Source organism: Melopsittacus undulatus, chromosome 5, assembly GCF_012275295.1.
Source record: "Melopsittacus undulatus isolate bMelUnd1 chromosome 5, bMelUnd1.mat.Z, whole genome shotgun sequence".
Taxonomy (NCBI): Eukaryota; Metazoa; Chordata; class Aves; order Psittaciformes; family Psittaculidae; genus Melopsittacus; species Melopsittacus undulatus.
In genome coordinates this window covers 2,590,096-2,616,155 of record NC_047531.1, presented here as the reverse complement: position 1 = coordinate 2,616,155, position 26,060 = coordinate 2,590,096, and the positions used below count along the sequence as shown (strand labels likewise).

At 59.7% G+C, this 26,060-nt stretch overlaps 1 protein-coding gene across 4 annotated transcripts in view; it reads left to right on the top strand.

The window, feature by feature from the left end:
* The window catches only part of SBF1 (SET binding factor 1), a 56,463-nt gene extending 30,967 nt beyond the window's left edge, over positions 1 to 25,496 (top strand). Inside the window, exons 8-42 of one of the 4 annotated variants that reach the window (XM_034062812.1) lie at positions 726 to 834; positions 1,510 to 1,623; positions 2,488 to 2,565; positions 3,499 to 3,612; positions 5,447 to 5,575; positions 5,761 to 5,859; positions 6,867 to 7,071; positions 7,610 to 7,722; positions 8,005 to 8,154; positions 8,616 to 8,684; positions 8,816 to 8,974; positions 9,128 to 9,387; positions 10,010 to 10,182; positions 10,396 to 10,469; positions 10,576 to 10,771; positions 11,175 to 11,302; positions 12,306 to 12,481; positions 12,943 to 13,020; positions 14,661 to 14,800; positions 15,823 to 16,030; positions 16,139 to 16,335; positions 16,481 to 16,618; positions 17,848 to 17,925; positions 19,336 to 19,517; positions 20,113 to 20,289; positions 20,913 to 21,014; positions 21,096 to 21,281; positions 21,397 to 21,523; positions 21,609 to 21,739; positions 22,313 to 22,546; positions 22,688 to 22,798; positions 22,894 to 23,105; positions 23,253 to 23,340; positions 23,951 to 24,082; positions 24,162 to 25,496. In XM_034062812.1, coding sequence (XP_033918703.1) covers positions 726 to 834; positions 1,510 to 1,623; positions 2,488 to 2,565; positions 3,499 to 3,612; positions 5,447 to 5,575; positions 5,761 to 5,859; positions 6,867 to 7,071; positions 7,610 to 7,722; positions 8,005 to 8,154; positions 8,616 to 8,684; positions 8,816 to 8,974; positions 9,128 to 9,387; positions 10,010 to 10,182; positions 10,396 to 10,469; positions 10,576 to 10,771; positions 11,175 to 11,302; positions 12,306 to 12,481; positions 12,943 to 13,020; positions 14,661 to 14,800; positions 15,823 to 16,030; positions 16,139 to 16,335; positions 16,481 to 16,618; positions 17,848 to 17,925; positions 19,336 to 19,517; positions 20,113 to 20,289; positions 20,913 to 21,014; positions 21,096 to 21,281; positions 21,397 to 21,523; positions 21,609 to 21,739; positions 22,313 to 22,546; positions 22,688 to 22,798; positions 22,894 to 23,105; positions 23,253 to 23,340; positions 23,951 to 24,082; positions 24,162 to 24,260 — 4,966 coding nt within the window. In that variant the 3' untranslated portion in view covers positions 24,261 to 25,496. The remainder of the gene's footprint in view (positions 1 to 725; positions 835 to 1,509; positions 1,624 to 2,487; positions 2,566 to 3,498; positions 3,613 to 5,446; positions 5,576 to 5,760; positions 5,860 to 6,866; positions 7,072 to 7,609; positions 7,723 to 8,004; positions 8,155 to 8,615; positions 8,685 to 8,815; positions 8,975 to 9,127; positions 9,388 to 10,009; positions 10,183 to 10,395; positions 10,470 to 10,575; positions 10,772 to 11,174; positions 11,303 to 12,305; positions 12,482 to 12,942; positions 13,021 to 14,660; positions 14,801 to 15,822; positions 16,031 to 16,138; positions 16,336 to 16,480; positions 16,619 to 17,847; positions 17,926 to 19,335; positions 19,518 to 20,112; positions 20,290 to 20,912; positions 21,015 to 21,095; positions 21,282 to 21,396; positions 21,524 to 21,608; positions 21,740 to 22,312; positions 22,547 to 22,687; positions 22,799 to 22,893; positions 23,106 to 23,252; positions 23,341 to 23,950; positions 24,083 to 24,161) is intronic. The other 3 variants (XM_034062813.1, XM_034062814.1, XM_034062815.1) reach the window with 3 other exon arrangements.
* Positions 25,497 to 26,060: the final 564 nt, after the last annotated feature.

Sequence of the window (26,060 nt, the reverse complement as noted above, 5' to 3'; positions counted from 1 at the left end):
CCACAGCCTGGGAAAGCACGTGGCAGCAGGTCCTGGAGCTACAGACGCTGCTGGTGATGCTCTGGTCCCTGCTTCCACTAACAGAGCTCCAGCTTGCCATAGGGAGGAAGGGGTGGAGGGTTCACACCTCTTCAGTGCTGTGGACACTGGAATTACACTGCTCTGCACACCAGAGGTGTCAGGAAAGGAGATGTCAGCACAGCCAGGACCTGTGGGCACTCACCTCCTTGCCCCTTTGCCAGCAGGGCCCAAAACACAGTTATTTACCCATCATTAAGGCCACGGAGCTGCTGCGAGAGCTGGAGCAGCTCTGCTCTGGAGGTGCTCAGGGACAGGCCAAGGGGAATGGCTTGAACCTGCCCAAGAGAGGGGAGACTGAGCTGAGCTCTGAGGCAGAAGCTGTTCCCTGTGAGGGTGCTGAGGCGCTGGCACAGGGTGCCCAGAGAAGCTGTGGCTGCCCCATCCCTGGCAGTGCTCAAGGCCAGGTTGGACACAGGGGCTTGGAGCAGCTGCTCCAGTGGAAGGGGTCCCTGCCCGTGGCAGGAGGTTGGAACTGGATGAGCCTTAAGGTCCCTTCTAACACAAACCAGTCTGGGGTTCCATGGCTGAGCGTGCTGGGGGAAGGCCTGCGGTCACCCCCACCTCCAGAGGGGGGCTTAGCAATGCTGAGGATGGGTTCAGAGCAGGGTTTCACTGCCTGCAGTGATGCTCTCCTTTGGTTGCAGCTTCACGTACGTGCCCATCCTGCCCGCGCAGCTCCTGGAGGTGCTGAGCACACCAACACCCTTCATTATCGGAGTGCACTCCATCTTCCAGTCAGAGACACAGGAGCTGGTGAGACGCCAGGACCCCCGTTCCTTGCACCAGGATCGGGATTGGGAGGGAGGAGCAGGGGTCGAGCTCCAGCTCTCAGCTGGCAGCAGGCACTGTCCTTAGGCTGAGCTTGCTCAGGCCTGCCTTGCTGATCCCGGGCTGTGCTCCAGCTGGGCTGTGCCAAGCTTGGGATCAGCCAGGGAATTGCTTTGGGAGCTGAGCGCTGCTCCAAGAGGCTGTGCTGGCACTTGAGGCTGCAGGAGCTGAGTGAAACCAAAATGTACCGGGGCCAGTCCCAACGGGAGCAGCTTCTGTGCAGCCTCCGGAGCACCCCCATCCCAGGGCTGCTGTGATGGAGCAGGGCAGGGGCTGATAACAGGCACCGAGCCACAGTCTGGTGCCTGCTGAGCAGAGCTGTGTCCCCTCCCCGGCCAGGTTCTCCTCCCCGTCACTACCCCAGGAGGTGGTGATCTCTAGGGTGTGTGGTGGCAAACGCTTGGGTTTGGTGGCAGTGGATAAAGAACATAACTACTGAAGGCTTAGAGTGCCCACAGGAGATGGAGAGGGGACACACAGCATTCCCAAGCCCTCCTCCTCAATGGGGCTCCCCCCCCAGCTCTCCATAGCCCACTGGAGGTGGTGCGGAGGGTGCAGTGAAGCCTGGCCTTGTCTCATGCCTTGTCCTGCCTCTTCCAGCTGGATGTTGTCATTGCGGACCTGGATGGTGGGACAGTGAATGTCCCCGAGTGTGTGCACATCTCCCTGCTCCCTGAGCCTCTGCTCCAGCAGACCCGGGAAGCCCTTTCCATGGTGAGTGTGTCCCTTTGTCCCATCGGCAGGGTGCCAGACCTTGGGAATGACACGTATTTCCAGGAGGAGCTGGGAATGGAGCAGCAGGAACTCCTTTGACAGCATAATTCCGCACCTCGGGGTCCCAGTGAGCATCTCACAGCAGACCTGTCCCCGTGCTGACAGCCTCTGCTGCGTGGCAGTGCCGGAGGAAGGTTCTGCTGCCAAAGGTTTCTGGGAATGGGGTGCTGGCTCCCAGCCCATGGATGGGAGGAAGCAGCTGCAGCCCTGGAGCTTTCCTGCTGCTGCTGTGTTCCCAGAGCCCTGTGGCCATCGGAGCGTGCCCAGGGCAGCTGCACCACACACGTGCTGCATCCGCAGCTCCTGCTGCTCAGCTCCAGCCCCAGCCCTCCACAGGGATCATCCCAGAGCTGGAGAGGTGCCCCCTTCCCACTGCCCCCAAAAGCAGAGCACCAGTGGTGCTGCTGTCTGCTGCTTCCAGCCCTGGTCATTTCCACACCCACAGACCTGTCCTGTGAGTGCTCTTGGGTCCCTGAGGAATCACAGAATCCCAGACTGGTTTGGGTGGAAGGGATCTTAAAGCTCATCCAGCTCTAACCCCTGCACAGGCAGGGACACCTTTCACTAGACTCACTGGGAAGAGCTTCTGCCTAAGAGCTCATCTCAGTCTCCCCTCTCTTGGGCAGGTTCAAGCCATTCCCCTTGGCCTGTCCCTACAGGCCCTTGTCCAAAGCCCCTCTCCAGCTTTCCTGTAGGACGCTTTATGTACTAGAAGACTCTTAGAAGGTCTCCCCAATGCTGCTTTGCTTTTTCCAGCTGTGAAGGTAAAGGTCCCTGAGGGTGGTTTGTGCCTTGTCTGTGCAGGTCCTGGACCCGGAGCTGGAGGTGGCAGATCTTGCATTCCCCCCTTCAACAATTTCTGTCTCTTCTCTCAAAATGCAGGTGAGTGGAGCTGGCAGGGCTGTCATTCCTGAGGGACACCTCGTTTCTGGGCATGGAGTGGGCAGGCAGTTCAGCCTGCTCCATCTCAGTGCTGTTGAGGTTAAGAGGCAAAGAGAGCACAGGACTGCAGGGCACTGAGGCCACAGCTCTGAGCCTGGAACTAGTGGTGCCATTTCAGTAGCTGCTGGGTTTACTGGAGACAGACACTGAATATTTGGGTGTTTCAGCAAACCCTGGGCTCTCTGTACAGTGTCAGGGGGGCTGGGAAGAGGACACAATCATGGGATACCAGACTGGTTTGTGTTGACGGGACCTTTAAAGCTGATCCAGCTCCAACCCCTGCCACAGGCAGGGACCCCTTCCACTGGAGCAGCTGCTCCAAGCCCCTGTGTCCAACCTGGCCTTGAGCACTGCCAGGGATGGGGCAGCCACAGCTTCTCTGGGCACCCTGTGCCAGCGCCTCAGCACCCTCCCAGGGAACAGCTTCTGCCTAAGAGCTCAGCTCAGTCTCCCCTCTCTTGGGCAGGTTCAAGCCATTCCCCTTGGCCTGTCCCTACAGGCCCTTGTCCCAAGCCCCTCTCCAGCTTTCCTGCAGCCCCTTTAGGCACTGGAGCTGCTCTGGGGTCTCCCCTTCAGGAGCCTTCTCTTGTCCAGGCTGCCCCAGCCCAGCTCTCTCAGCCTGGCTCCATAGGGAGTCAAAAGAGCAGTGAACCCGTCCTGCTGGGTCCATTTTTCCCTGTAATCTGCTGAGCTTCCTGCCCTGCTCAGCAGACACTGACCCTAACACGAGGTTTGATCCCTTCACCTCTGTGCTGCTGTAAACTCCCACCCCTATGAGCTGGATCATGTGCACCCTCAGCCTGACCACGCTGTGACCGCACTGTGACTGTGCTGTGACCGCGCTGTGACCATGCTGTCCTTCCCTGTTCACAGGACAAGGAGATCCGTGCTGTCTTCCTCCGCCTGTTTGCACAGCTGCTGCAGGGCTACCGCTGGTGCCTGCACATCATCCGCATCCATCCCGAGCCCGTCATCAGGTTCCATAAGGTGAGCACTGGCACTCTGGGTGTTGCAACTGGATCCGGGCTGAGCTGGGAGCATTGGGATGGGAAAGGGAGGAATCCTTTGGAGCCCATCAGGGAGCCTGGTTTGGGCGTAATTCAGCTCCATCTCCTCTGTGGTCTCCTACCATAGAACCATGGAATTATGGAATGGTTTGTGTTGGAAGGGACCTTAAAGCTCATCCAGTCCCAAACCCCTGCCATGGGCACGGACACCTTTCACTAGAGCAGCTTGCTCCAAGCCCCATCCAACCTGTCCACAGAATTATTGTTCCAAACTGTCCTCTGGAATAACACCTTTCCAGGTACATTGGGGAGGAGTTTTGCACAAATACAGCTCTATCTAGAAACAGTGCTGTGTTTGCACAGTGACCTCTGCATCACTCCCAGCTCCACCTGCATCCCTTGTTTGTCCTTGGCCATCCCAAGGTCTTGAGGATCAGGTGGCGCTTCCTGGTTTATACCCATGTGTGGTCAGTGCACTGCTGCCAGCATATTGATGCATTACAGCCTCCTGGAATGTGTCCCTCATGTCCTGGCTGAGGATTTTCCCTACATCTGGGGAGAGGAAGGAGGAAGGAGCTGCCTTCCCTATTGCTTCTCTTGTGGCAGCTCTACCAGAAGGGCTGGCAGGGCAGGGAGAGCAGGAAATAGCTTCAAAACATCTCCTGGTCCCTGCCAGCACATTCATAAGGGCTGTGAGCTGTACTTTTCCCAGCAGGTGCCCAGCAAAGATTCACTGGTTCCATGAAATCATAAACCTGCAATAAACTGAAAATGCCTGTCATAAAATGCCATAAAGTGAGTGAAAGATAATGATGAACTTCCAGGTCATAACAGGCAGGTCAGGGAGGGGGTTGTGTTCTCTGCTGTGCTCTGTGAGACCCCCCCTGCAGCCCTGATCCAGCTCTGGGGCAGCAGCACCAGAGGGACCTGGAGCTGTTGGAGTGGGTCCAGAGGAGTCCATGGAGCTGCTGCGAGGGCTGGAGCAGCTCTGCTCTGGAGCCAGGCTGAGAGAGCTGGGCTGGGGCAGCCTGGACAAGAGAAGGCTCCTGAAGGGGAGACCTGAGAGCAGCTCCAGTGCCTAAAGGGGCTGCAGGAAAGCTGGAGAGGGGCTTGGGACAAGGGCCTGTAGGGACAGGCCAAGGGGAATGGCTTGAACCTGCCCAAGAGAGGGGAGACTGAGCTGAGCTCTGCGGCAGAAGCTGTTCCCTGGGAGGGTGCTGAGGCGCTGGCACAGGGTGCCCAGAGAAGCTGTGGCTGCCCCATCCCTGGCAGTGCTCAAGGCCAGGTTGGACACAGGGGCTTGGAGCAGCTGCTCCAGTGGAAGGGGTCCCTGCCCATGGCAGGGGTTGGAGCTGGAGTTGTAAGGTCCCTTCCAATCCAAACCAGTCTGGGATTCTGTAGTTCTCATTTAGCTGCTTTGCTCACTGCAACATCTGTGCTGCCCACTGCGGGTTCAGGACCACAGGACTCGGCACCCACCGTGGTGCAGTGCTCTGGCTCTGGCACCAAGTCCTGCACCTCTCAGCTCCATCCCATGGCAAGGGGCTGCTCCATAGAGGTGAGGAGGGCAAATGTTCTGGAGCCCTCCGTGTGGCTTGAAGGCATGTGGTGAGCTGTAGTGGGTGGTTCTGGGGTGGGATGAGGTCCCCCATTCAGCTGCCAAGGGTCCAAGTAGCATTCAACAGACACAGCAGACCTGGTACTTCTCCCTTAGTGGTGCCGGCCAGAGGCTCCTTCAGAGCCATGCTGGGGATGATGTGGGATGGGCACCCATTGCTCAGACACGCTGCTGACAGTGCTCTCCCCTGTTGCAGGCAGCATTCCTTGGGCAGAGGGGGCTGACGGAGGATGACTTCCTCACCAAGGTGCTGGAGGGAATGGCCTTCGCCGGCTTCGTCACGGAGCGAGGAGCTCCATACCGCTCCATCGACCTGTTTGATGAGGTGAGAGGGGCAGCTCGGGAGCTGCCTCCTGCCTGCCCTGCCTGGGCTTGCTCTGCTCTCCCTGTCCCAGTGGCCTGAGCTGGGCATGTGCCGTGGTGCTCCGGCTGCAGCATTGCACTGGGATGTGGGAATGGTGTCCGGATCCTGCGGGAGCTGCTCCTCTCACCTGTGTCCTCCTCCCCCAGCTCGTGGCTTACGAAGTGAAGCGCATGCGTGCAGAGGAGGGGAACAAGCAGAAGATCCTGAGGCACATCAAGGAGCTGGCAGAGAAGCTTTACAAGAACGTGAGTCCTGGAGGTCCCAGTGCAGGGGGAGCTGCTCAGGCCTGAGCCCCATTGCTCTGTGCTTCCTCCATAAGGTCTTGCTGGAAGTGATGCTCACAGTGTGTGATGCTGTGGAGGGAGGGACCTGTCATGAGGAGACCACGAGGATGATCAGGGGCTTGAGCATCTCCCACACAAAGACAGGCTGAGAACATTGGGGCTGTGCAGCCTGGAGAAGAGAAGGCTGCGTGGAGACCTCATAGCAGCCTTCCAGTATCTGAAGGGGGCCTACAGGGATGCTGGGGAGGGACTGTTCATTAGGGACTGTAGTGATAGAACAAGGGGTGATGGGTTCAAACTGAAACAGGGGAAGTTCAGGCTGGAGATAAGAGAGCTGTTCCCTGTGAGGGTGCTGAGGCGCTGGCACAGGGTGCCCAGAGAAGCTGTGGCTGCCCCATCCCTGGCAGTGCTCAAGGCCAGGTTGGACAGAGCTGCTCTAGAGGAAGGTGTCCCTGCCCATGGCAGGAGGTTGGGACTGGAGGAGCTTTAAGGTCCCTTCCAACCCCACACATTCTGTTGTTCTGTGATGTACCCAGCAGTGTCTGGCCTGGTGTGAGCTACTCCCAGGAGCAGGATTCCTCACTTTTGGATTACATGGGCATCCAGCACTCCATGCCTTTGCTCTGGAGCAGCCATTTCCTTGTTGTCTGATCCAGGGCTGGCCAGTAAAGGTCTTCTGAAAGCAGAGCAGCACCTGTGGGGCCTTTAGCCATCTCCTGATGGAGCTTCTGAACAGTACTTAGCTCCCTGCTGTGTTCAGGATCAAAGTGACCTGTCCTTGAGGCTCCTTTCCAACATCACTGCCCGGGCACCTGCCCTCAGGCCTGGGGGGTGTCCAGGGACTGTAGATACCAGCTGGGGGAGCGCTGGAGGTTGCGGAAGGATGGGGGCATCTCCTGGGGCTCCTGCCCTGCAACAGGACCCGTGGTGTCCACAGACCTGACCAGAGGCTGTGTTTGGTGTTCCAGGAGAACCCGTACCCCGCAGTGACCATGCACAAGGTACAGAAGCCCACGGAGGGCTGTCACTTGCGCCTGCACCAGAAGCCGTTCCCCCGGCTGGATGAGGGCACAGTGCAGTGGATCATCGACCAGGCCACCGCCAAGCTGCAGACAGCTCCTCCTGCTGTGAAGGCGGAGAAGAAATGCATGGTGCCATCGGGGCCCCCCATCGGTGCGTGTGTGCAGAGGGACCTCCCTGCCCAGCAGGAGCTTTGCTGGGGTGTACCAGCTCCTTGGCACACTGTGGTGTGTCTGAGGGTCCCATGTGAGGGGTAAAATGTGCTTTGAAGAAGCAGCAGCACTGTCCACATTTGCTTCTGCCCCCTTGGGGTGCTTAGAGCTCCCTGGGCTCTATAAGCCAGCATGAGGGGATGGTTGAAGACCCCATAGTATTCTTTCAGGATGAGTTCCTGCCTGTGCGGAACAGGGGAAGAAGCTGGAGAGGGGCTTTCAACAAGGGCAAGTTGTGATAAAATGAGAGAGAATGGGTTTAAACTGAAAGAGGAGAGGTTAACTTTGGACATAAGGCAGTGCTTCCCTGTGAGGGTGCTGAGGCGCTGGCACAGGGTGCCCAGAGAAGCTGTGGCTGCCCCATCCCTGGCAGTGCTCAAGGCCAGGTTGGACCGAAACCATTCCACAATTCCATGTTCTCTCCCCACCATGGGTGAAGGTCCTCCCCTGCTTGCACTAATGGGTGATTCTCCCCCCAGCTGCCATCATGGAACGCAATGGCAATGCCCTGGCCAACAGCGCCCGGCGCCTGGAGGTGGTCAGGAACTGCATCTCCTACGTCTTTGAGAACAAGATGTTGGAAGCCAAAAAGGTGAGGGGGGTCCTGAGGAGCTGGTGGGGGAGGAGAGGAGAGACAGAGGTTGCTCTGCAGGGTCTGACCTGGGGAAATAACAGGCTGGGTCCTCCTCACCTTGCTCTGTGTGGGTTTGTGGCTTTGCCTCCCCATGCAAGTGCAGTGAGCTGCCTGCAGCACCCTGGTGCCAGCCAACAGCCAGAATGTGAAGCCCCCTCACTGTGGGCTGTCCTTGAGCTCACTCTGTGACCAGAGCTCCACTGAACCCCTCTTTCTCCTCCATGACTTCTTTCTCTGCAGCTCTTCCCCGCAGTGCTGCGTGCCATGAAGGGCCGAGCAGCACGACACTGCCTGACCCAGGAGCTGAACCTGCACGTGCAGCAGAACAGGGCAGTGCTGGACCACCAGCAGTTTGACTTCATCATCCGCATGATGAACTGCTGCCTGCAGGTAGGGCAGGGCGGGGAGAGCTTGTCTGCCCGTGCAGACAGGGTGAGAGCTGGGCTGGGGCAGCCTGGACAAGAGAAGGCTCCTGAAGGGGAGACCTGAGAGCAGCTCCAGTGCCTAAAGGGGCTGCAGGAAAACTGGAGAGGGGCTTGGGACAAGGGATGTAGGGACAGGACAAGGGAAATGGCATTAAAAAGTGATTTTTCCCTCTGCACTCTACACCAGCCACGTGAGAAGCTGTGGCTGCCCCATCCCTGGCAGTGCTCAAGGCCAGGTTGGACACGGGCTTGGAGCAGCTGCTTCAGTGGAAGGGGTCCCTGCCCGTGGCAGGGGTTGGAACTGGCTTTAGGGCTCCTTTCCACCCAACCCATTCCATGATTCTATGGGACAGCACAGCACAGGGATCACAGGGGTCTGGGGGTCTTGTGGTGAAGCCTTTGTAAGCTCTGCTCTCTTCACTCCAGGACTGCACTGCCATGGATGAACATGGGATTGCAGCTGCTCTCCTGCCACTGGTCACTGCTTTCTGCCGAGTGAGTATCTGCAGTGTCCTCATGTCCTGACCCTGCACAGCCCCCACAGGCTCTGGGGTCCCTGAAGGCTGCAGGAGTGGGGACTGAGGGCAGGTTGTACTGAGGTTCTGTTCCACCTTGTGCTTCCTCAGAAGCTGAGCCCGGGTATCACACAGTTCGCCTACAGCTGTGTGCAGGAGCACGTGGTGTGGACCAACATCCAGTTCTGGGAGGCCATGTTCTACTGTGATGTGCAGAACCACATCCGAGCCTTGTACCTGGACAACAGTGAGGAGAACCACACGGATGAGGTGAGGAGGTGACAGCATTGACACAGGGTCACTGTGGTCCATGGGCTGAGGAGGGTGAACAGGCTTGAGGTTCTGCGAGGTTTCTATGGAACACTGGGGGAAGGCTGATAGCTCTGTCCATGAAGGTGACTGATCTTCTTCCATCTCCTTCAGGAGAGCCCAGAGGAGCCACAGGAAGCCAAGTCTGCCTTGGAGATAGCATCAGAGCAGCTGAGGCTCTGGCCCACCATGAGCAGAGAGAAGCAGCAGGAGCTGATCCAGAAGGAGGAGAGCACTGTCTTCAGCCAGGCCATCCACTATGCCAACCGCATGAGCTACCTGCTGCTGCCCCTGGACACCAGCAAGAACCGCCTGCTCCGCAGCTCTGGCCTGGGAGACATGGAGAGCGTCAGCAACAGCTTCGTCACCAACAGGTCAGCAGGGCTGGGAAGTGGGTTGGGACACAGCACTCAGGGCATTGGGATCATTCAGTGGCTAGCAGGATGCAAGCAGCTTGCAGAGCCCAAGGGTGTTTCACGTCAAGAGTAGGAGTTGTCCTGTGTTCATATCAAGGGTGGAAGCTCTCCTGTGTTGATATCAGGAGTGGGAGCCCTCCTGGGTTCATATCAAGGGTGGAAGCTCTCCTGGGTTCATAACAGGTTCATATCAGGGGTGGGAGCTCTCCTGGGTTCATATCAAGGGTGGGAGCTCACCTGGGTTTGTAACAGGTTCATATCAGGGGTGGGAAGTCTCCTGGGTTCATATCGGGTGAAAGCTCTCCTAGGTTGATATCAAGGGTGGAAGCTCTCTTGGGTTCATATCAAGAGTTGGAGCTCTCTTGGGTTCATATCAAGAGTGGAAGCTCTCTTGGGTTTGTATCAAGAGTCGGAGCTCTCTTGGGTTCATATCAAGACTGGAAGCTCTCCTGGCTTCATGTCAATGATGGAAGCTCTCCTGGGTTCGTACCAAGAGCAGGAGCTCTCCTGGGCTCTGTGTGGTGTGAGGACACAGCAGAGGAGATGTTGAGGGTTGACTCTTCCCTGCTCTGAATGGCAGCATTGCTGGCAGCGTGGCCGAGAGCTATGACACAGAAAGTGGCTTTGAGGATGCAGAGAGTTCGGATGTGGCCAACTATGTGGTGAGGTTCATCAACCGCTTCGTGGACAAAGTCTGCACCGAGAGTGGAGTCACCAACGAGCACCTCAAGGGGCTGCACGTCATGATCCCTGGTAATACACTCTGCAGCAGTGCTGGGGATGGGTAACTCCGTGGTAGCACTGGGAATCCTTCCACATCACCCCAGGGGGCTGCGTAGGAGATGGTTCTGCAACAAGCAGTAGGAAGGGCAAGAGAAGGTGCTACAGGGTGGATTGGCAGCGTGCTTGAGTGCTGTGTAGGACAGGACTTCGCTCTCCATCTCTTAACATCACGTTTGTCCACAGACATCGTGCAGATGCACATAGAGACACTGGATGCCGTGCACAGGGAGAGCAAGAGGCTTCCTCCCATACAGAAGGTATGGACCCAGCCTGCTGCTGTGTAAGGTTCTGGTGCTGTGGGAACCTTCAAGTCCCCTTTCACAGTACACATGGACCTGAACTTACTGTTGTACATCCTTGTAGCCAAAGCTGCTGCGCCCCAACCTGCTGGTGGGAGAGGAGTGTGTGATGGAAGGGCTCCGCGTGTACCTCATGCCTGATGGGCGGGAGGAGGCTGCTGGAGGCAGTATTGGTGGCCCCCCTCTGCTCCCTGCAGAAGGAGCCATCTTCCTCACCACGTACCGCATCATCTTCAAAGGCACTCCCACCGACCCCCTGGGTAAGGTCCTGTGTCCTCTGCCTCCTGGGCTTGGTGGTGCCTGGGGAGGAGGTGGCTGGAGCAGTCCTGGAGCAGGGCTGCAGCTCAGGACTGCAGTGGTTCCCTGGAGTGGGTTCCCAGCCAACACTGGCCTTGCTGGGGGCTTCTGCAACCACCACAGGCTTGATGGTTGTGCCCCACTGCTACAAAGGAGGTGGTTGCTGTAGCTCTCCACGTGTGGTAGATGATGATTGCTCATGCCCATCCAAGGCATCATGTACAAGTCACCGTGGGCTGGCTGTTGAACGTCCAGCCTGCTTCTGGCCACTTCATCCTCCCTGGGGCGATGGCACCAAGGGTCTGGTGTAGTCTGGGCTTGCACAGGGCTGAGGCTGTGTCTAACCTGTTCCATGCTTGTGCCCAGTGGGGGAGCAGGTGGTGATCAGGTCCTTCCCCATCGCCTCGCTGACCAAAGAGAAGAAGATCAATGTCCAGGCCCAGGTGGATCAGTTCATCCAGGAGGGTTTGCAGCTGCGCTCGTGCACATTCCAGGTGAGGCCATGAGGGGCTCTGGGTGCTCCTGTGCATGGAACTGGTGTGTGGCCATGACTCCACCATCACTGGGACAAGGCACTACCCAGCTGTGGTTGTTCCCTAGCACCATGGAATCATGGAATGGGTTGGGTTGAAGGGACCTTAAAGCTCCTCCAGTTCCAACCCCTGCCACAGGCAGAGACCCCTTCCACTGGAGCAGCTGCTCCAAGCCCCTGTGTCCAACCTGGCCTTGAGCACTGCCAGGGATGGGGCAGCCACAGCTTCTCTGGGCACCCTGTGCCAGCGCCTCAGCACCCTCACAGGGAACAGCTTCTGCCTAAGAGCTCAGCTCAGTCTCCCCTCTCTTGGGCAGGTTCAAGCCATTCCCCTTGGCCTGTCCCTACATCCCTTGTCCCAAGCCCCTCTCCAGGTTTCCTGCAGCCCCTTTAGGCACTGGAGCTGCTCTGGGGTCTCCCCTTGAGGAGCCTTCTCTTGTCCAGGCTGCCCCAGCCCAGCTCTCTCAGCCTGGCTCCAGAGCTGCTCCAGTCACAATCCTCTTGTAAGAAGGAGCAACTTCTTGCTTGTAAACTTCTTTCCAACTGCTCCAGTGTCTGCTGGAGCTCTGAGAAGGGCTGAGACATCCCCAGCACAGTGCTCTAGGAGGTGGTTCTGCAACCCTTGCAGCAGGTTATGGGGGGAGAGAAATACACCAGGGAGAGGTGTAACAACACGAGGAGGGACTTGTGCTTGGAGGGAAGCACCTAAACCACACTGCCTGTTCCTTCCTGCCCATCTTCTGTGCTGTCAGCCAGTGACTGACACTGGGGATGCTGAGGAGCAGCAGTGCTGGCTCTGGAGTTGTCTCCAGCAGGAAGGAGCATGGGACAGAGGAACTGGCGCAGGGGGACAGCAGAGCAGCCTCACATCTGTTCCCAGCTGGGACCTGAGCTGTGCCCTGCACTGTGGGACGAGCCCTCTCCAGAGCCCTGTCCCAGGCTGACGCAGTGCCTGTGTCCTGCAGCTGCTGAAGATCGCCTTCGACGAGGAGGTGGCTTCAGACAGCGCCGAGATCTTCCGGAAGCACCTGCACAAGCTGCGCTACCCCCAGCACGTGCGTGGCACCTTCGCCTTCACCGTGGGCCAGTCCCCCAAGCAGGCCATGCAGCCCAAGGCCAAGGAGAAGAACCCCTCACTCAGGTACCATGGTGGGCACAGCTGCAGGGCTCCTCCTCTCCCTCCTCTGTACACCTGCAGGGAGCTGCTGAGTGGGGCTCGCTCGGGAGAGGGGCACAACCCCCAGGCTGGGGGTGAAGGTCCCTGGGACCTCTGCTTTGGGCCTCTCCTGGCGCAGGGTCTCCCCTTGTCCCTGTGGGGGGGACGTGCTGCACACCCAGCAGAGACCCGGTCATCCCTGCCCCATTCCCAGCCCACAAGCCCTGAGGAGGTGTCCAAGGGAGAGGCTGCAGGGGTGTGAGGGCCCAGGCTGTGCTGTGCTGCAGGACAGGAGCACTGGGGGTGGTGGAGCTCTGGAGGTGCTGCCCTACAGCCAGCCCCTACCCTGCGCTCGGTGGCAGGGGCAGGCCCGGCTGGGCTCGGTGCTGCTCTGCTCGCTTGCTGTGCCCTGCTCTAAGCCCCTCTCCCGTGTGTTTGTGACTCAGCTCCCAGCAGGTCACCGATATGTTCCAGGGCCTGGCAGTGGGGGTCATGTCCCTCGGGCACCTTGGCCATTCCAGCACGTAAGATGCCTTCAGCTTGGGTGGGAGCTTGCGAGGTGGCATTGGCTCTGGCTGCTCCCAGGGTTTCCTCTCACTGCTCTGCATGTGGTGGCCTGGGGCTTGTCTCTTGGGAATGCCCTTTTCCAGGTCTGAGGGTGTGCTCTCCCCACAGCAGCACCATGCTCAGAGGTGGCTGATCCATTGAGCAGCCTCCCTTGTGCTCCATGCCATTGTGGTGGCCCCACGACATGGAGCTGTGCCTCTACCTCTAGAGACCTCTAGAGCTGCCAGGCCTGGGCACAGTGTCCAGTGTCTGAACTTGAGAGATGGGCTTTGTCACCTCTCCCCAAGGCTGCTTCCAGTGCCCCACATTATCTACAAACCTTGGTTCTCTGTTCCGAGTCTCCATGTTTTAAGCATTCATTCCCAGGACAACGTTTTTCCTCTGTCCTGAGGCTCTCCCTCCCTTGGTCCGTGCAGGGAGCAGTTGGAGCCCTTCACCACCCACTTTACAAAGCCAAACAAGGCACCTGAAGGTCTCAGTTTGAGCCCTGTCTTGATCAGGTGGATGTTGAGAAATCATTCATCAGTGTAGCTTTGTCCTGGGTTGGCTGTGGCCATTCCCTATGGGATGTATATCCCATGTCTCCTTCATTTGTTCCCCTTTGAGCCCATAAGCTCAGTGAAGAGGTGATGAGCATGAGGTCCTGTGTGTGGGCAGGACACATTCCTGTGTTCAGGAATTCCTGCCTTCTGGAGCTCCATCATAGAATCATATAATAGTTAGGGTTGGAAAGGACCTTAAGATCATCCAGTTCCAACCTCCTGCCATGGGCAGGGACACCTCACACTAAACCATGGCACCCAAGGCTTCATCCAACCTGGCCTTGAACACTGCCAGGGATGGAGCATTCACAACCTCCCTGGGCAACCCATTCCAGTGCCTCAGCACCCTCACAGTAAAGAATTTCTTCCTTATATCCAATCTAAACCTCTCCTGTTTCAGTTTTAACCCATTACCCCTTGTCCTATCACTACAGTCCCTAATGAATAGTCCCACATCAGCAGTGGAGTCTATTCTGACCATGCAGCCTTATCTCCGAGGGTTTTGGAAGGTCTCCCTTCCTGCTTTCCATGGGATGCCCTAAGAAATGGCTGAACCCAGCCATGCTCTCCCTGTCCTACCTGGTGTGGAACAAGTCACCTTCCACAAGCCACCCCATGTCCAGGATGGGCTGGAAACCTCCCTGTGGTGGCTCTGGCCTTTGCCATAAGCTAGAGCCTCCAGGGACAAGCTGGATTGGTGTCTGCCGGAGCTCCAGTGTGGAGGTGAGGGTTAGAGCCAGGACAAGGCTTCCCTTGGGATGGGAGCCTGGGGCTCCTGCCCAGCCTCGCAGCTCCATCAATGAACAGGCAAACCTTGGAGCTCTGCCCCTGCTCTGTGCCCCCCATCCAAGGCACCGGCTCCTCCTGCCAGGGAGCCGTGGGGTGACATCTCCCCTCCTGGGGTGCCTGCAGGCAGTGGTGTGGGATGCTCCTGTCTCTGCTGCTTCGCTCTCGGTGTGACCGAGGTTTGGTGTCTTCAACCCTTGGGGGCCACTCGTGCCGGGGCTGTGGCCATGGAGGTGGTGTTGGGGTCTCAGCCTGTTCTCTGCTCCCAGGACGCTCTCCAAAAACCTGGTGAAAAACGCCAAGAAGACCATCGGACGGCAGTACGTGACACGGAAGAAGTACACCCCCCCCATGTGGGAGCAGAGGGGCAGCCAGCACTTCCCCGAGGACAACGAGGATGAGATCTCAGGTTGGGACCTGGCTGGTGAATGGGGCAGGAGCTTCTCCCAGGCCATGGCCCTCACTCCGCAGGGCAGCAGGCACAGGTGCTGCCCTGCGGTGCCACCGTGGTCACCTCTCCCAGTTGTCAATGGTCCACCAGCTCTCATCTGCTGTGGGACACTCTTCCAGTACCCAGCAAGCCCTGTGGAGAGGAGGGAGTTCTTTGGTCCCAGCTCTTCAGATGAGAATTCCCAGCTTTCAGCTGCAGTCAGGTTAGGTTAGACATGAGAAGAGTGTGATTGGTTTGAGAAGGGGCAGGAAGGAGTCCTCTGTGGAAGGTGACAACCTTCCTGGGGGGAAAGGCTGGTCAGAGATGTGGTGGATGGGATTTAGGGGTTCAGTTGGGAATGGTGCCTGCAGGGACCTGTCCCTCCTGCCGCTGTGGGGCTTGTCCAGCAGACTGGACACGGCTGATTTGGGATCTTCCCTTCTGTTCATGGAGATAGTTTGTATGCCGTGGAGATCATAGAATTCTACAATGGTTGGATTGGGTTGGAAGGAACCTTAAAGCTCCTCCAGTTCCAACCCCTGCCATGGGCAGGGACCCCTTCCACTGGAGCAGCTGCTCCAAGCCCCTGTGTCCAACCTGGCCTTGAGCACTGCCAGGGATGGGGCAGCCACAGCTTCTCTGGAGCTGCTCCCCTCTAAGGGAGGAGATGAGACCCATTGGTGGGGCAGCTCTGGCCGGTCAGTGTTGGGCTGTTCCTCATCTCTCACTGATACCAAAGAAACCTGCTCTAACACCAGCCCCCAGGCAGCAGCTGACTTTTCTCTGTGCTTTTAACCTCACAAGTGAAGGCTCTTGCCCCAGAGTCCAATGCCCAGCCCTCTGGGGCAGCTGAGCTTCACCACTTCAGGTGGAGGTGGTGGGATGGAGCTCCTGCCCTGCCCTGTCTGTGGTGGGTTGGGAGGTGCCTCCAGCCCATTCACCTCCACCAGCAGCACATGGGACACTGCCAGTGCTGGACCCTGACCCCTTTGTCTCCGCAGTGTCTGAAGAGATGGACAGAAGCACTTTGACCCCCACCACCACCATGAAACCTTCGGACAAGATGACCATCAACCACCTGGTGGAGCGGGCCTGCTGCCGGGACTACCAGCGCCTGGGGCTGGGCACCCTCAGCAGCAGCCTCACCCGCTCCAAGAGCGAGCCCTTCCGCATCTCCACCGTCAACCGCATGTACGCCATATGCCGGAGGTGAGTGCAGGGCAGGGAGGGCAGCGGGCTCAGAGCTGGGCTGTGGGCGCTGGGGGGGCTCATCCTGCACCCCACCGAGCTCCACAGCACCTCTGCTCTCCCCTGCAGCTACCCCGGGCTGCTCATCGTGCCGCAGAGCATCCAGGACAACACGATCCAGCGCATCTCCCGCTGCTACCGCCAGAACCGCTTCCCCGTGGTGTGCTGGAGGAACTCCCGCACCAAAGCCGTGCTGCTGCGCTCAGGGGGGCTGCATGGCAAGGGCGTCGTGGGCCTCTTCAAGTCCCAGAATGCTCCCACTGCAGGTGCCTGTATCCTCTGTGCCTTCCATCCCCTCTGTGCCCTCCGTTCCCTCTGTCCATCCCCTCCATCTCCAGGGCATTGCCTGTGCCGGGGCCGTGCTGCAGAGCTCTCCCCATGTCTCACGGTGGTTTTGGTGCTCTCCACCAGGCCCCTCGCAGGCAGACTCCACAAGCCTGGAGCAGGAGAAGTACCTGCAGGCTGTCATTAACTCCATGCCGCACTATGCTGATGCCAGCGGGCGCAACACGCTCAGTGGCTTCACCTCGGCTCACATGAGCAGCTCAGGTGAGGAGCCTGGGGACAGGGATACAGGAGGGCTGCAGCCATGGGTCACGGTGTCCATCCCACGCCCTGGGCAGTGGGTGAGCTGCTGGTCCCCATGGCTCACCTCAGAGGAGCAGCAGAGGCTGCTCCACAGCTCCCAACTCCACCTGGGCCTCCGTGGATGAGGTTGGGATTGGTTTTGGGAACCCCAATGGCCTGGGATCTGTGAGCACTGGATCTGGGTGCTTGCTGAGGACCTGGTGGGACAGGCCCTGCCAGCTGAGCTCTCAGCACCGTTGGCACCCGGTGCTGTCATGGGAAGCCTCGGTAAGTCTGTGTCTCCTTTGCTCTGTGAGCATCCTGCCCATTCCAGCTATGGCAGAGCTGCCATCACTGTCCCACTCCACTGTCATTCATCCTCTGTCCCAACCATTCCACTCCATCACTGCTGCAGAGCTCACTGGGGGCCAGAGGGACTGTGGAGACCCAGCTAGGTGCTCATTGCAGCCCGGGGAGGAGAGGATGTGCCAAAAGCCCCTTCTGGCACATGCTGGGGACATACCCAGAGCTGTGGCTAAAGGAGGGGTTGTGGGGCCAGCATTGGGGTGGCAGACCTGACATGGTGGTGGTGGAGCTGAGCAGGGGCTGCAGCGCTGTGGCAGTGCCTGGGTGATCCCAATGCTGAAGCAGAGCTGCAGGAGGGTTGAGCCCCCCTTTGTGCTGCTGCAGTGGGTGCCGTGGTGTGGCTCCCACTGGAAGGTGTCCCTGCATGCTGGGTCCCAACCCCAGCGCTCCTGCTTGTGCTGCTTCCCCTGGTCCCTTGTCCTCCATCCTGAGCAGTGCTGGGGGGTGAGGTGGGAGGACCCCAGAGCAGCCCAGTGAGACGAGAGCTGACGTTCTGTTGGTGCTACAGATCACGCCGACAAGAGGCAGCCTAAGCTGGGATCGCTCATGAAGCAGGTGATGGGAGGGAAGGACGAAGGGCCTGGTTCTATTAGCCGTGGAGGTGAGGATGTGTGAGGGAACTGCCTCTAGGGCCTCACACATTGCCTCGGGGCAATGGTGTAGAGTAGCTGCTTCCTTCACCCCAGCTCTGAGCTGCAGGGAGGGAGGGAGGGACCCTCTGAGCACCCGGAGCCACCATCTCCTTCATCCCCATCACCGCTGCAGCCGCTGTGCCTGGGGCCCCGGCTGCCCCATATCCGGGCAGTGTGGGTCCCCTCGCTGAATCGCTTTGTCTGTGCTGCCAGGGCTCGGTCACCGAGCTAAAGTCATCACCCTGTCCACCCCAAAGTGCGCGTCGGCGAAGGGCCGCGACACCCCTCGAGGTACGGAACCGACAGCCCCTGCACCGGTGCTAACCACAGCACTGACCCCCATGCACGTCTCACTGGTGCTAACCACAGCACTGACCCCCATGCACCCCTCACTGGTGCTAACCACAGCACTGACCCCCATGCACGTCTCACCGGTGATAACCACAGCACTGACCCCCATGCACCCCTGCACTGGTGCTAACCACAGCACTGACCCCCATGCACGTCTCACCGGTGATAACCACAGCACTGACCCCCATGCATGTCTCACCGGTGCTAACCACAGCACTGACCTCCATGCACCCCTCACTGGTGCTAACCACAGCACTGACCCCCATACACCCCTCACCGGTGCTAACCACAGCACTGACCCCCATACACCCCTCACTGGTGCTAACCACAACACTGACACCCATGCACCCCTTACTGGTGCTAACCACAGCACTGACCCCCATGCGCATCTCACTGGTGCTAACCACAGCACTGACCCCCATGCACCCCTCACTGGTGCTAACCACAGCACTGACCCCCATGCACCCAACACTGGTGCTAACCACAGCACTGACCCCCATGCAGCCCTCACTGGTGCTAACCACAGCACTGACACCCATGCATCCCCTGTTGCCCCTCACTGGTTCTAACCGTGACACTGACCGCACCACTGACATCCACAGACCCCACACTGGTGCTGACCGTATCACTGACCTCCATGCACCCCTTGTCACTCGTCACCAGTGCTACCCATGACACTGACCCTCATGCACACCCCTCACCAGTGCTAACCACAACACTGACCCCCATGCACCCCCTGTCACCCCTCACCAGTGCTAACCATGACACTGACCCAGTCACTGACCCCCATAAACACCCCTCACGGTGCTAACCACAATACTCACCCCATACACACCCCCCTCACTGGGGCTGACCACAATGCTGACCCCCTCCACACTGCACACCAGTGCTAACCACATTGATCCCATCACTGACCCCCACCCACTAACACCCCAGTCCCCCCCTTGGGCCGCTAACACCTCACTGAGCATGCCGCTGGCTCCCGGCGCTGGGGTAAGTACTGAGCCCATCCCAGCCCGTCCCACTGCTCTGCTCAGGTTTGCTTTGGGCTCCTTGCACGCTGCTGGTGCCGGGTGGTGGTGGTGGGGCTGGGCCATGGGTGCCAGGGCTGGGTTGGGTTGGGTTGCACCAGGCAGGACACCCACAGCACCCAGCAAGGACACAGGAGCAAAGCAAACCTGGCTCCAGCGCCTCCTGCATGTGCTGCGGGTGGCAGGGGGGCAGCGGCTTGGCCACAGCTGGATGCTGTGGTGCCACAGGCTGCTGCCCCCCGCGCCAGCCCGGGGGGGGGACACGGACACCAACACTGCCAGGACCCCCAGAACCCCTCCTGATGCTGCTGTCCCGCAGGCAAGTGGGGCAGCATCCGCGCCAGCGGGCGCATGAGCAGCTATGGGCTGAACGTGGAGATCGGCTCACGGCTGGCGGGGAAGGAGCTGCTGGGAACACACCACAACGGCACTGCTGAGACTGGGTTCCTGCGCCCGCACCGAGCCTCGCTCTACATCATTGGGGACAAGTCCCAGCTCAAGGTGACCCCAGCGGCAGCACCGGTTGATAGGAGCATGGAACCAGTCAGGGTGGAAAAGCCCTTTAAGCTCATCCAGTCCAACCATTCCCAGCCCTGCCAAGGCCACCCCTAACCCATGGCACTGAGGCCTCGTCTCCACGCTGTGTGAACACTTGCAGGGCCGGTGCCTGCAGCCCTGCCCTGGGCAGCCTGTTCCAATGCCTGAGCACCCTGTGGGGCAGGAATTGTTCCTCAGCTCCATCTAAACCTGCCCTGGTGCAGCTTGAGGCCGTTTCCTCTTGTCCCATCCCTTGTTCCTTGGGAGCAGAGCCCAGCCCCTCCTGGCTCCATCCTCCTGCAGGCACTTGGAGGGAGCCATCAGGTCCCCCCTGAGCCTTCTCTTCTCCATCTGAACCTCCCAGGACCCTCAGCCGTTCCCCATCTCTCTTGTGCTCCAGGCCCTGTACCAGCTCCATTGCCCTTCTTTGGCCCCATCCAGCCCCTCAAGATCTCTCTTGTAGTGAGGGGCCCACAACTGAGCACACTGCTCTAGTGTTGTATTTGGGGTGCTGGGTCTGCTGTGGTATCAGGACAGCACGGATTGTCTCCTTGTTCAGGGCGTGAAGCCGGACCCACTGCAGCACTGGGAGGTGGTTCCCATTGAGGTGTTCGACGTGCGGCAGGTCAAGGCCAGCTTCAAGAAGCTGATGAAGGCCTGTGTGCCCGGCTGCCCCTCCACGGACCCCAGCATCGCCTACCTGCGCTCCCTGGAGGAGTCCGAGTGGCTGTCACAGGTCAGTTGTCACAGAATCATAGGATCATGGAATGATTTGGGTTGAAGGGACCTTAAAGCTCCTCCAGCTCCAACCCCTGCCACAGGCAGGGACCCCTTCCACTGGAGCAGCTGCTCCAAGCCCCTGTGTCCAACCTGGCCTTGAGCACTGCCAGGGATGGGGCAGCCACAGCTTCTCTGGGCACCCTGTGCCAGCGCCTCAGCACCCTCACAGGGAACAACTTCTGCCTAAGAGCTCAGCTCAGTCTCCCCTCTCTTGGGCAGGTTCAAGCCATTCCCCTTGGCCTGTCCCTACATCCCTTGTCCCAAGCCCCTCTCCAGCTTTCCTGCAGCCCCTTTTGGCACTGGAGCTGCTCTGGGGTCTCCCCTTCAGGAGCCTTCTCTTGTCCAGGCTGCCCCAGCCCAGCTCTCTCAGCCTGGCTCCAGAGCAGAGCTGCTCCAGCCCTCGCAGCAGCTCCATGGCCTCCTCTGGCCTCGCTCTATCAGGTTCTGTGTCACAGCCCTGTATAACCCCTGGGCTCTGCTCCGTTTGGCTCAGTCCCTTCTAGGAGGAACATTCCATTTGCACAGGGACCAGCAGAGGAACTTCCTGCACTCTGGTGACTCTTGTCCCTCATGTTGCAGATCCACAAGATCCTGCAGATTTCGGTGCTGGTGGTGGAGCTCCTGGACACGGGCTCCTCAGTGCTGGTCAGCCTGGAGGACGGCTGGGACATCACCACGCAGGTAGGAGCCCTCCAGATGCTGAACACAGTATGTGGCCATCACCCCTCCATGGAGCATCTCAAGCCCCTCCTGTCCCTGCAGGTCGTGTCCTTGGTGCAGCTCCTGTCCGACCCCTACTACCGGACGCTGGAAGGCTTCCGCCTGCTGGTGGAGAAGGAGTGGTTGAGCTTCGGGCACCGCTTCAGCCACCGCGGGGCTCAGACCCTGGCCGGGCAGAGCAGTGGCTTTGCTCCCATCTTCCTGCAGTTCCTGGACTGTGTGCACCAGGTGAGCTCCGAGCACTGGGATCTTGGGAGCACTGGGGGCAGGAGCTCCTCCTGCAGCAGGAAATGGTCCTAGAGCATCCTGTGTCCTGGGGGTCTCACCCATGTTCTCCTTGCAGATCCACCTGCAGTTCCCCATGGAGTTCGAGTTCAGCCAGTACTACCTGAAGTTCCTGAGCTACCACTACATTTCCAACCGCTTCCGGACATTCCTGCTGGACTCGGACTACGAGCGCATCGAGCTGGGTGAGGGCAGTGTGTGGGCACACAGGGATGGCAGCACAGAGCCGTGTCCTCACAGAACACCTCATCCCCTCTCTGCTCCCCTCAGGCCTCCTGTATGAGGAGAAGGGGGAGAGGAAGAGCCAGCAGGTCTACAAGTCCATCTGGGACTACATCGACCGCCTGAACAAGAAGGCCCCCATCTTCTTCAACTACATGTATGCTCCCGAGGATGGGGAGGTGAGAACTCAGTCCTGCTCTGTACACCCCAGCACCTACATGGAGCTGAGGGAGCAGTCCCCTGTTGGATGGACCAAGGTGTTTGCCCATCAAGGGGCTGTCTGCCACCCTGGGAAGCATGAGCAGAATCAGGCCACTGAGAGTCGTAAAATGGTTTGGATTGAAGGGACCTTAAAGCTCCTCCAGCTCCAACCCCTGCCACGGGCAGGGACCCCTTCCACTGGAGCAGCTGCTCCAAGCCCCTGTGTCCAACCTGGCCTTGAGCACTGCCAGGGATGGGGCAGCCACAGCTTCTCTGGGCACCCTGTGCCAGCGCCTCAGCACCCTCACAGGGAACAGCTTCTGCCTCAGAGCTCAGCTCAGTCTCCCCTCTCTTGGGCAGGTTCAAACCATTCCCCTTGGCCTGTCCCTACAGGTCCTTGTCCCAAGCCCCTCTCCAGCTTTCCTGCAGCCCCTTTAGGCACTGGAGCTGCTCTCAGGTCTCCCCTTCAGGAGCCTTCTCCAGGCTGTGTCCCAGCAGCATGGCCAGTGCCATGTCCTGCCCTCCCTGAGCATCACCCTGTGCTCCTGCAGGTGCTGAGGCCGTACAGCAACATCTCCAACCTCAAAGTGTGGGATTACTACACGGAGGAGACGCTTTCCGAGGGCCCCTCCTATGACTGGGAGCTGGCACAGGGGCAGCCGGAGCCGGTGGAGGACGCGGATCGACAGGACACTGGAGCCCCACAGACCAAGCGCAAGATCATCTGGCCCTGCTACGACAACCGGAGCCGCGTGGAGCCCGATGCCATCTCCAAACTGCTGGAGGTGAGCACAGCCCCTGGGGTAGCACCATTGGTGTCCCAGCAGTGGGGTTGTGGTGGGGTTGGTGTTGGTTGAGCCCCAGGACACTGATGGGGGTCCCAGGGGTCTTGTCCCCTCCTGGTCTGAGCCTGAACCCTCCCTCAGGAGCTGCACAACCTGGAGATGGAGCTGGGGCAGATTCCAGAGCGCTGGAAGGACACATGGGACAAGGTGAAAGCTTCCCAGCGCACCGAGGCGCGGCAGGAGGGCAGCAGGGTAGGTGCATGGAGGGGCTGAAGGGGCAGCTGTGCCCCACGCACCGGTGCTGGTGTTTGGGCACTGTCCTCACGCTGTGGTCTCTGCTCCCGCAGACCCCCAGCTCCCTGCTGATGTCCTCGGGGCTGTCCCACCACCGCCGCTCGCTCGGGGTGTACCTGCAGGAGAGCGGTGTGGGCTCCACACTCAACCTCAGCCTGGACAGTGACACCAGCAGCACGTCCACCCCGTCCAGTGGGAAGCCGGGTGGGCGCAGGAGCACCAGCACCCTCTACAGCCAGTTCCACACGTCCGAGAGCGAGAACAGGCAGGAGCAGGGCCCGGGGTGTTGGGGGATGCTCTGTGGGTGCTCTGTGGGACCATGGTCACCTCCTGTCCCCAGTGATGCCACAGGCCGAGCTGTGCTCCATCCCTCCTCTCCCTCCCACCCTAAGATGCTGCCCCCTCCCTGCAGGTCCTATGAGGGGTCTCTGTACAAGAAAGGAGCCTTCATGAAACCCTGGAAGCCTCGTTGGTTTGTGCTGGATAAAACCAAACATCAGGTACGGAGGAGTGGGGAGGCCTGGGGTCTGTCTGTGCTTCCATTCCTCTATCCCTCCATCCCTCTGTCCTTCCATCCTTCCATCATTCCATTGTTCCTTCCATCCTTCCATCCCTCCCTCCCTCCATCCATCCATCCACACATCCCTTCCTCCCTCCATTCTTCCCTCCTCCATCTATCCCTCTACACCCCTCCTTCCATCCATCCATCCATCCATCCATCCATCTCTCCAGTCCTCCATCTGTCCACTCATTCTTCCCTCCCTCTCTTCATTCCTCCCTCCCTCTCTCTGTCCCTCCGTCCATCCATCCATCCACCTGTCCATCCATCCACCCATCCATCCATCCATCCACCCACCCATCCACCCGTCCATCCATCCATCCACCTGTCCATCCATCCATCCATCCACCCATCCATCCATCCATCCATCCATCCATCCATCCATCCATCCACCCATCCACCCACCCATCCATCCACCCACCCATCCATCCATCCATCCACCCATCCATCCATCTACCCATCCACCCACCCGTCCATCCATCCATCCATCCATCCTGTCCCTCCTTCCATCCCTCCCGTGTGCTCTGACCCCTCGGACCATCTCCCTGCAGCTGCGGTACTACGACAGCCGGATGGACACGGAGTGCAAAGGAGTCATTGACCTGGCCGAGGTGGAGTCCATCACCCCAGGGACCCCCACCATGGGGGCTCCCAAGACGGTGGATGAGAAAGCCTTCTTCGATGTGAGTGTGGTGCTGGGCTGTGCTGGGCTGCAGCGTGCGGTGCCCCATCTCCCCTCACCTCCCTCCTCCTCCTTTGCAGCTGAAGACCACGAAGCGCGTTTACAACTTCTGTGCCCAGGACGTGCCGGGGGCACAGCAATGGATCGACCGCATCCAGAGCTGTTTGTCGGACGCGTGAGCCCCTGTCCGGGTGCAGGGTCCGGGCCCGCGGAGCAGCGGCAGCGCTGGAGCCGGGGCCGGGATCGGCTGCGGGTGAGGCCCTGGCCTCGGGTGGCCGCGGGGCTGGAGCTGTGGCTCCGCGCTGGGAGGCGCTGGTGGAGGATCCCGTCGCGTTGAAGCGGGCCCAGGATGCGTTGGGACGAGCTGGGATGATCAGGAGCTGCTCCTGCTCTGTCCCCCCAGGCCTGTCTGAGCCCTGTAATTATTGTGTCCCCTGCGCACCCCACTGCAGCCCCTGCACTGCTGGAGGAGGCAGGAGCTGCCCTCCTCACCCTCCCCATGGCTTGCATGTCCACCGAGCACCCAGGGGACCAGCCCTGCTCCCCATGTCTCATAGTGCAGCACCCACCCCGCTCCCACCTTGCTGGACCCAGGGACCTGCGGCTCAGGTGCTGGTGTTGGTGGGGGTGACGCGTTGTGCCCATCCGGTGTCCTCTGGGTGCTGCGGGCAGAGGGTCCCAGTCTTGCACAGGAGCCGCTGCCCATGGCTGGTGGTGGTTGGAGCTCTGGGCACTGGGCTCAGGGATGTGGCTGTGGCTCCGTGTCCCTGCTGGGCACAGGCTCTACCTCCACGGTCAGGTTTGCTGTCGTGGGGGGGGCACATTCCCCATGGAAGAGGGGGATCAGCCCTGGCCCTGGGGTCCCTGTGCTGGGACGATCACTCCAGTCCCTTTGCCACCGGCTGGTGCCACCCAGGCTCTTTGCACAGGTCAAACCCCCCCCCACCCCGGGTGGCACCACTCAGTGCTGCCCCATGTCCCCACCACCACCTCAGGGCCCTTCCTCTTGTCCCCCCTGTTTGTGCTGTTGGGGGGCTCTGAGCAGAGCGGGGGTGCCCCGGGGGTGGCTGCAGGTCTCACCCCCCCTCCCTGCGTGCCCCATGCCGGTGCAAAGGGGAATCGGTACAAGCGGCTCCTGCAGCATCTCTCCCCCCAGCACCGCTGTGACCGCTGGAGGGGGCTCATGTTGTGTGTGTCCCCCCAGCTCGTTCTTGTCTGTTTTTATGGAGTACAATGTTTTATTTCAGTGCAGAGCTCTTTGTACAGTCCTACCCCCCCCTTGTACAGTCGCGGCCGCGCCGGGGCCGGAGCCGGAGCCGCAGCAGGTGTACATGATTGAGGTTTGTGTCCATGGGGCCTGGCCCCGGCGCCTGCCCCACAGAGCAAATAACCGTTTAATAAAAAAAGGCACAGAGTGAGCGGCCCCACTGCATGGGGGGGCATGGGGAGGATGGGGCTGCCCGGTGACACCGGGAGGCTGCACTGCACTGGGGATGGATGGGTCTGTCCTGCACCGCTGTGCCAGGGACCTGTGTCCTGCCCACTGCCACCCAGGGTTACCCAGTGCCCACCCAGGGCAAACCCAGTGTTACCCAGTGCCCACACAGTGTCCATCCAGTGCCACCTAATGTCACCCAGTGCCCACCCAGTGCCCACCTATTGTTACCCAGTGCCCACCCAGTGCCACCCAGTGTTACCCAGTGTTACCCAGTGTTACCCAGTGCCCACCCAGTTTTACCCAGTGCCACCCAGGCTCAGCTGGGCTGGTTTGCCCAGTGTCAGGGTGTACAGCACAACCTCTTCTGTGGTAAAAGGGGGGTTACAGCTCAGGCTGTGCCATGGGGGGTGATCCTGAGAGCCAGTGTGTCCCTGCTGAGCAAAGTGCTGGTCCCAGGGACCAGGAGCACCACCAGGACACAGGGAACATGGGGCTGGGACACTGGAAATCACCTCACTGCAGAGCAGGGGATGGGAATTGA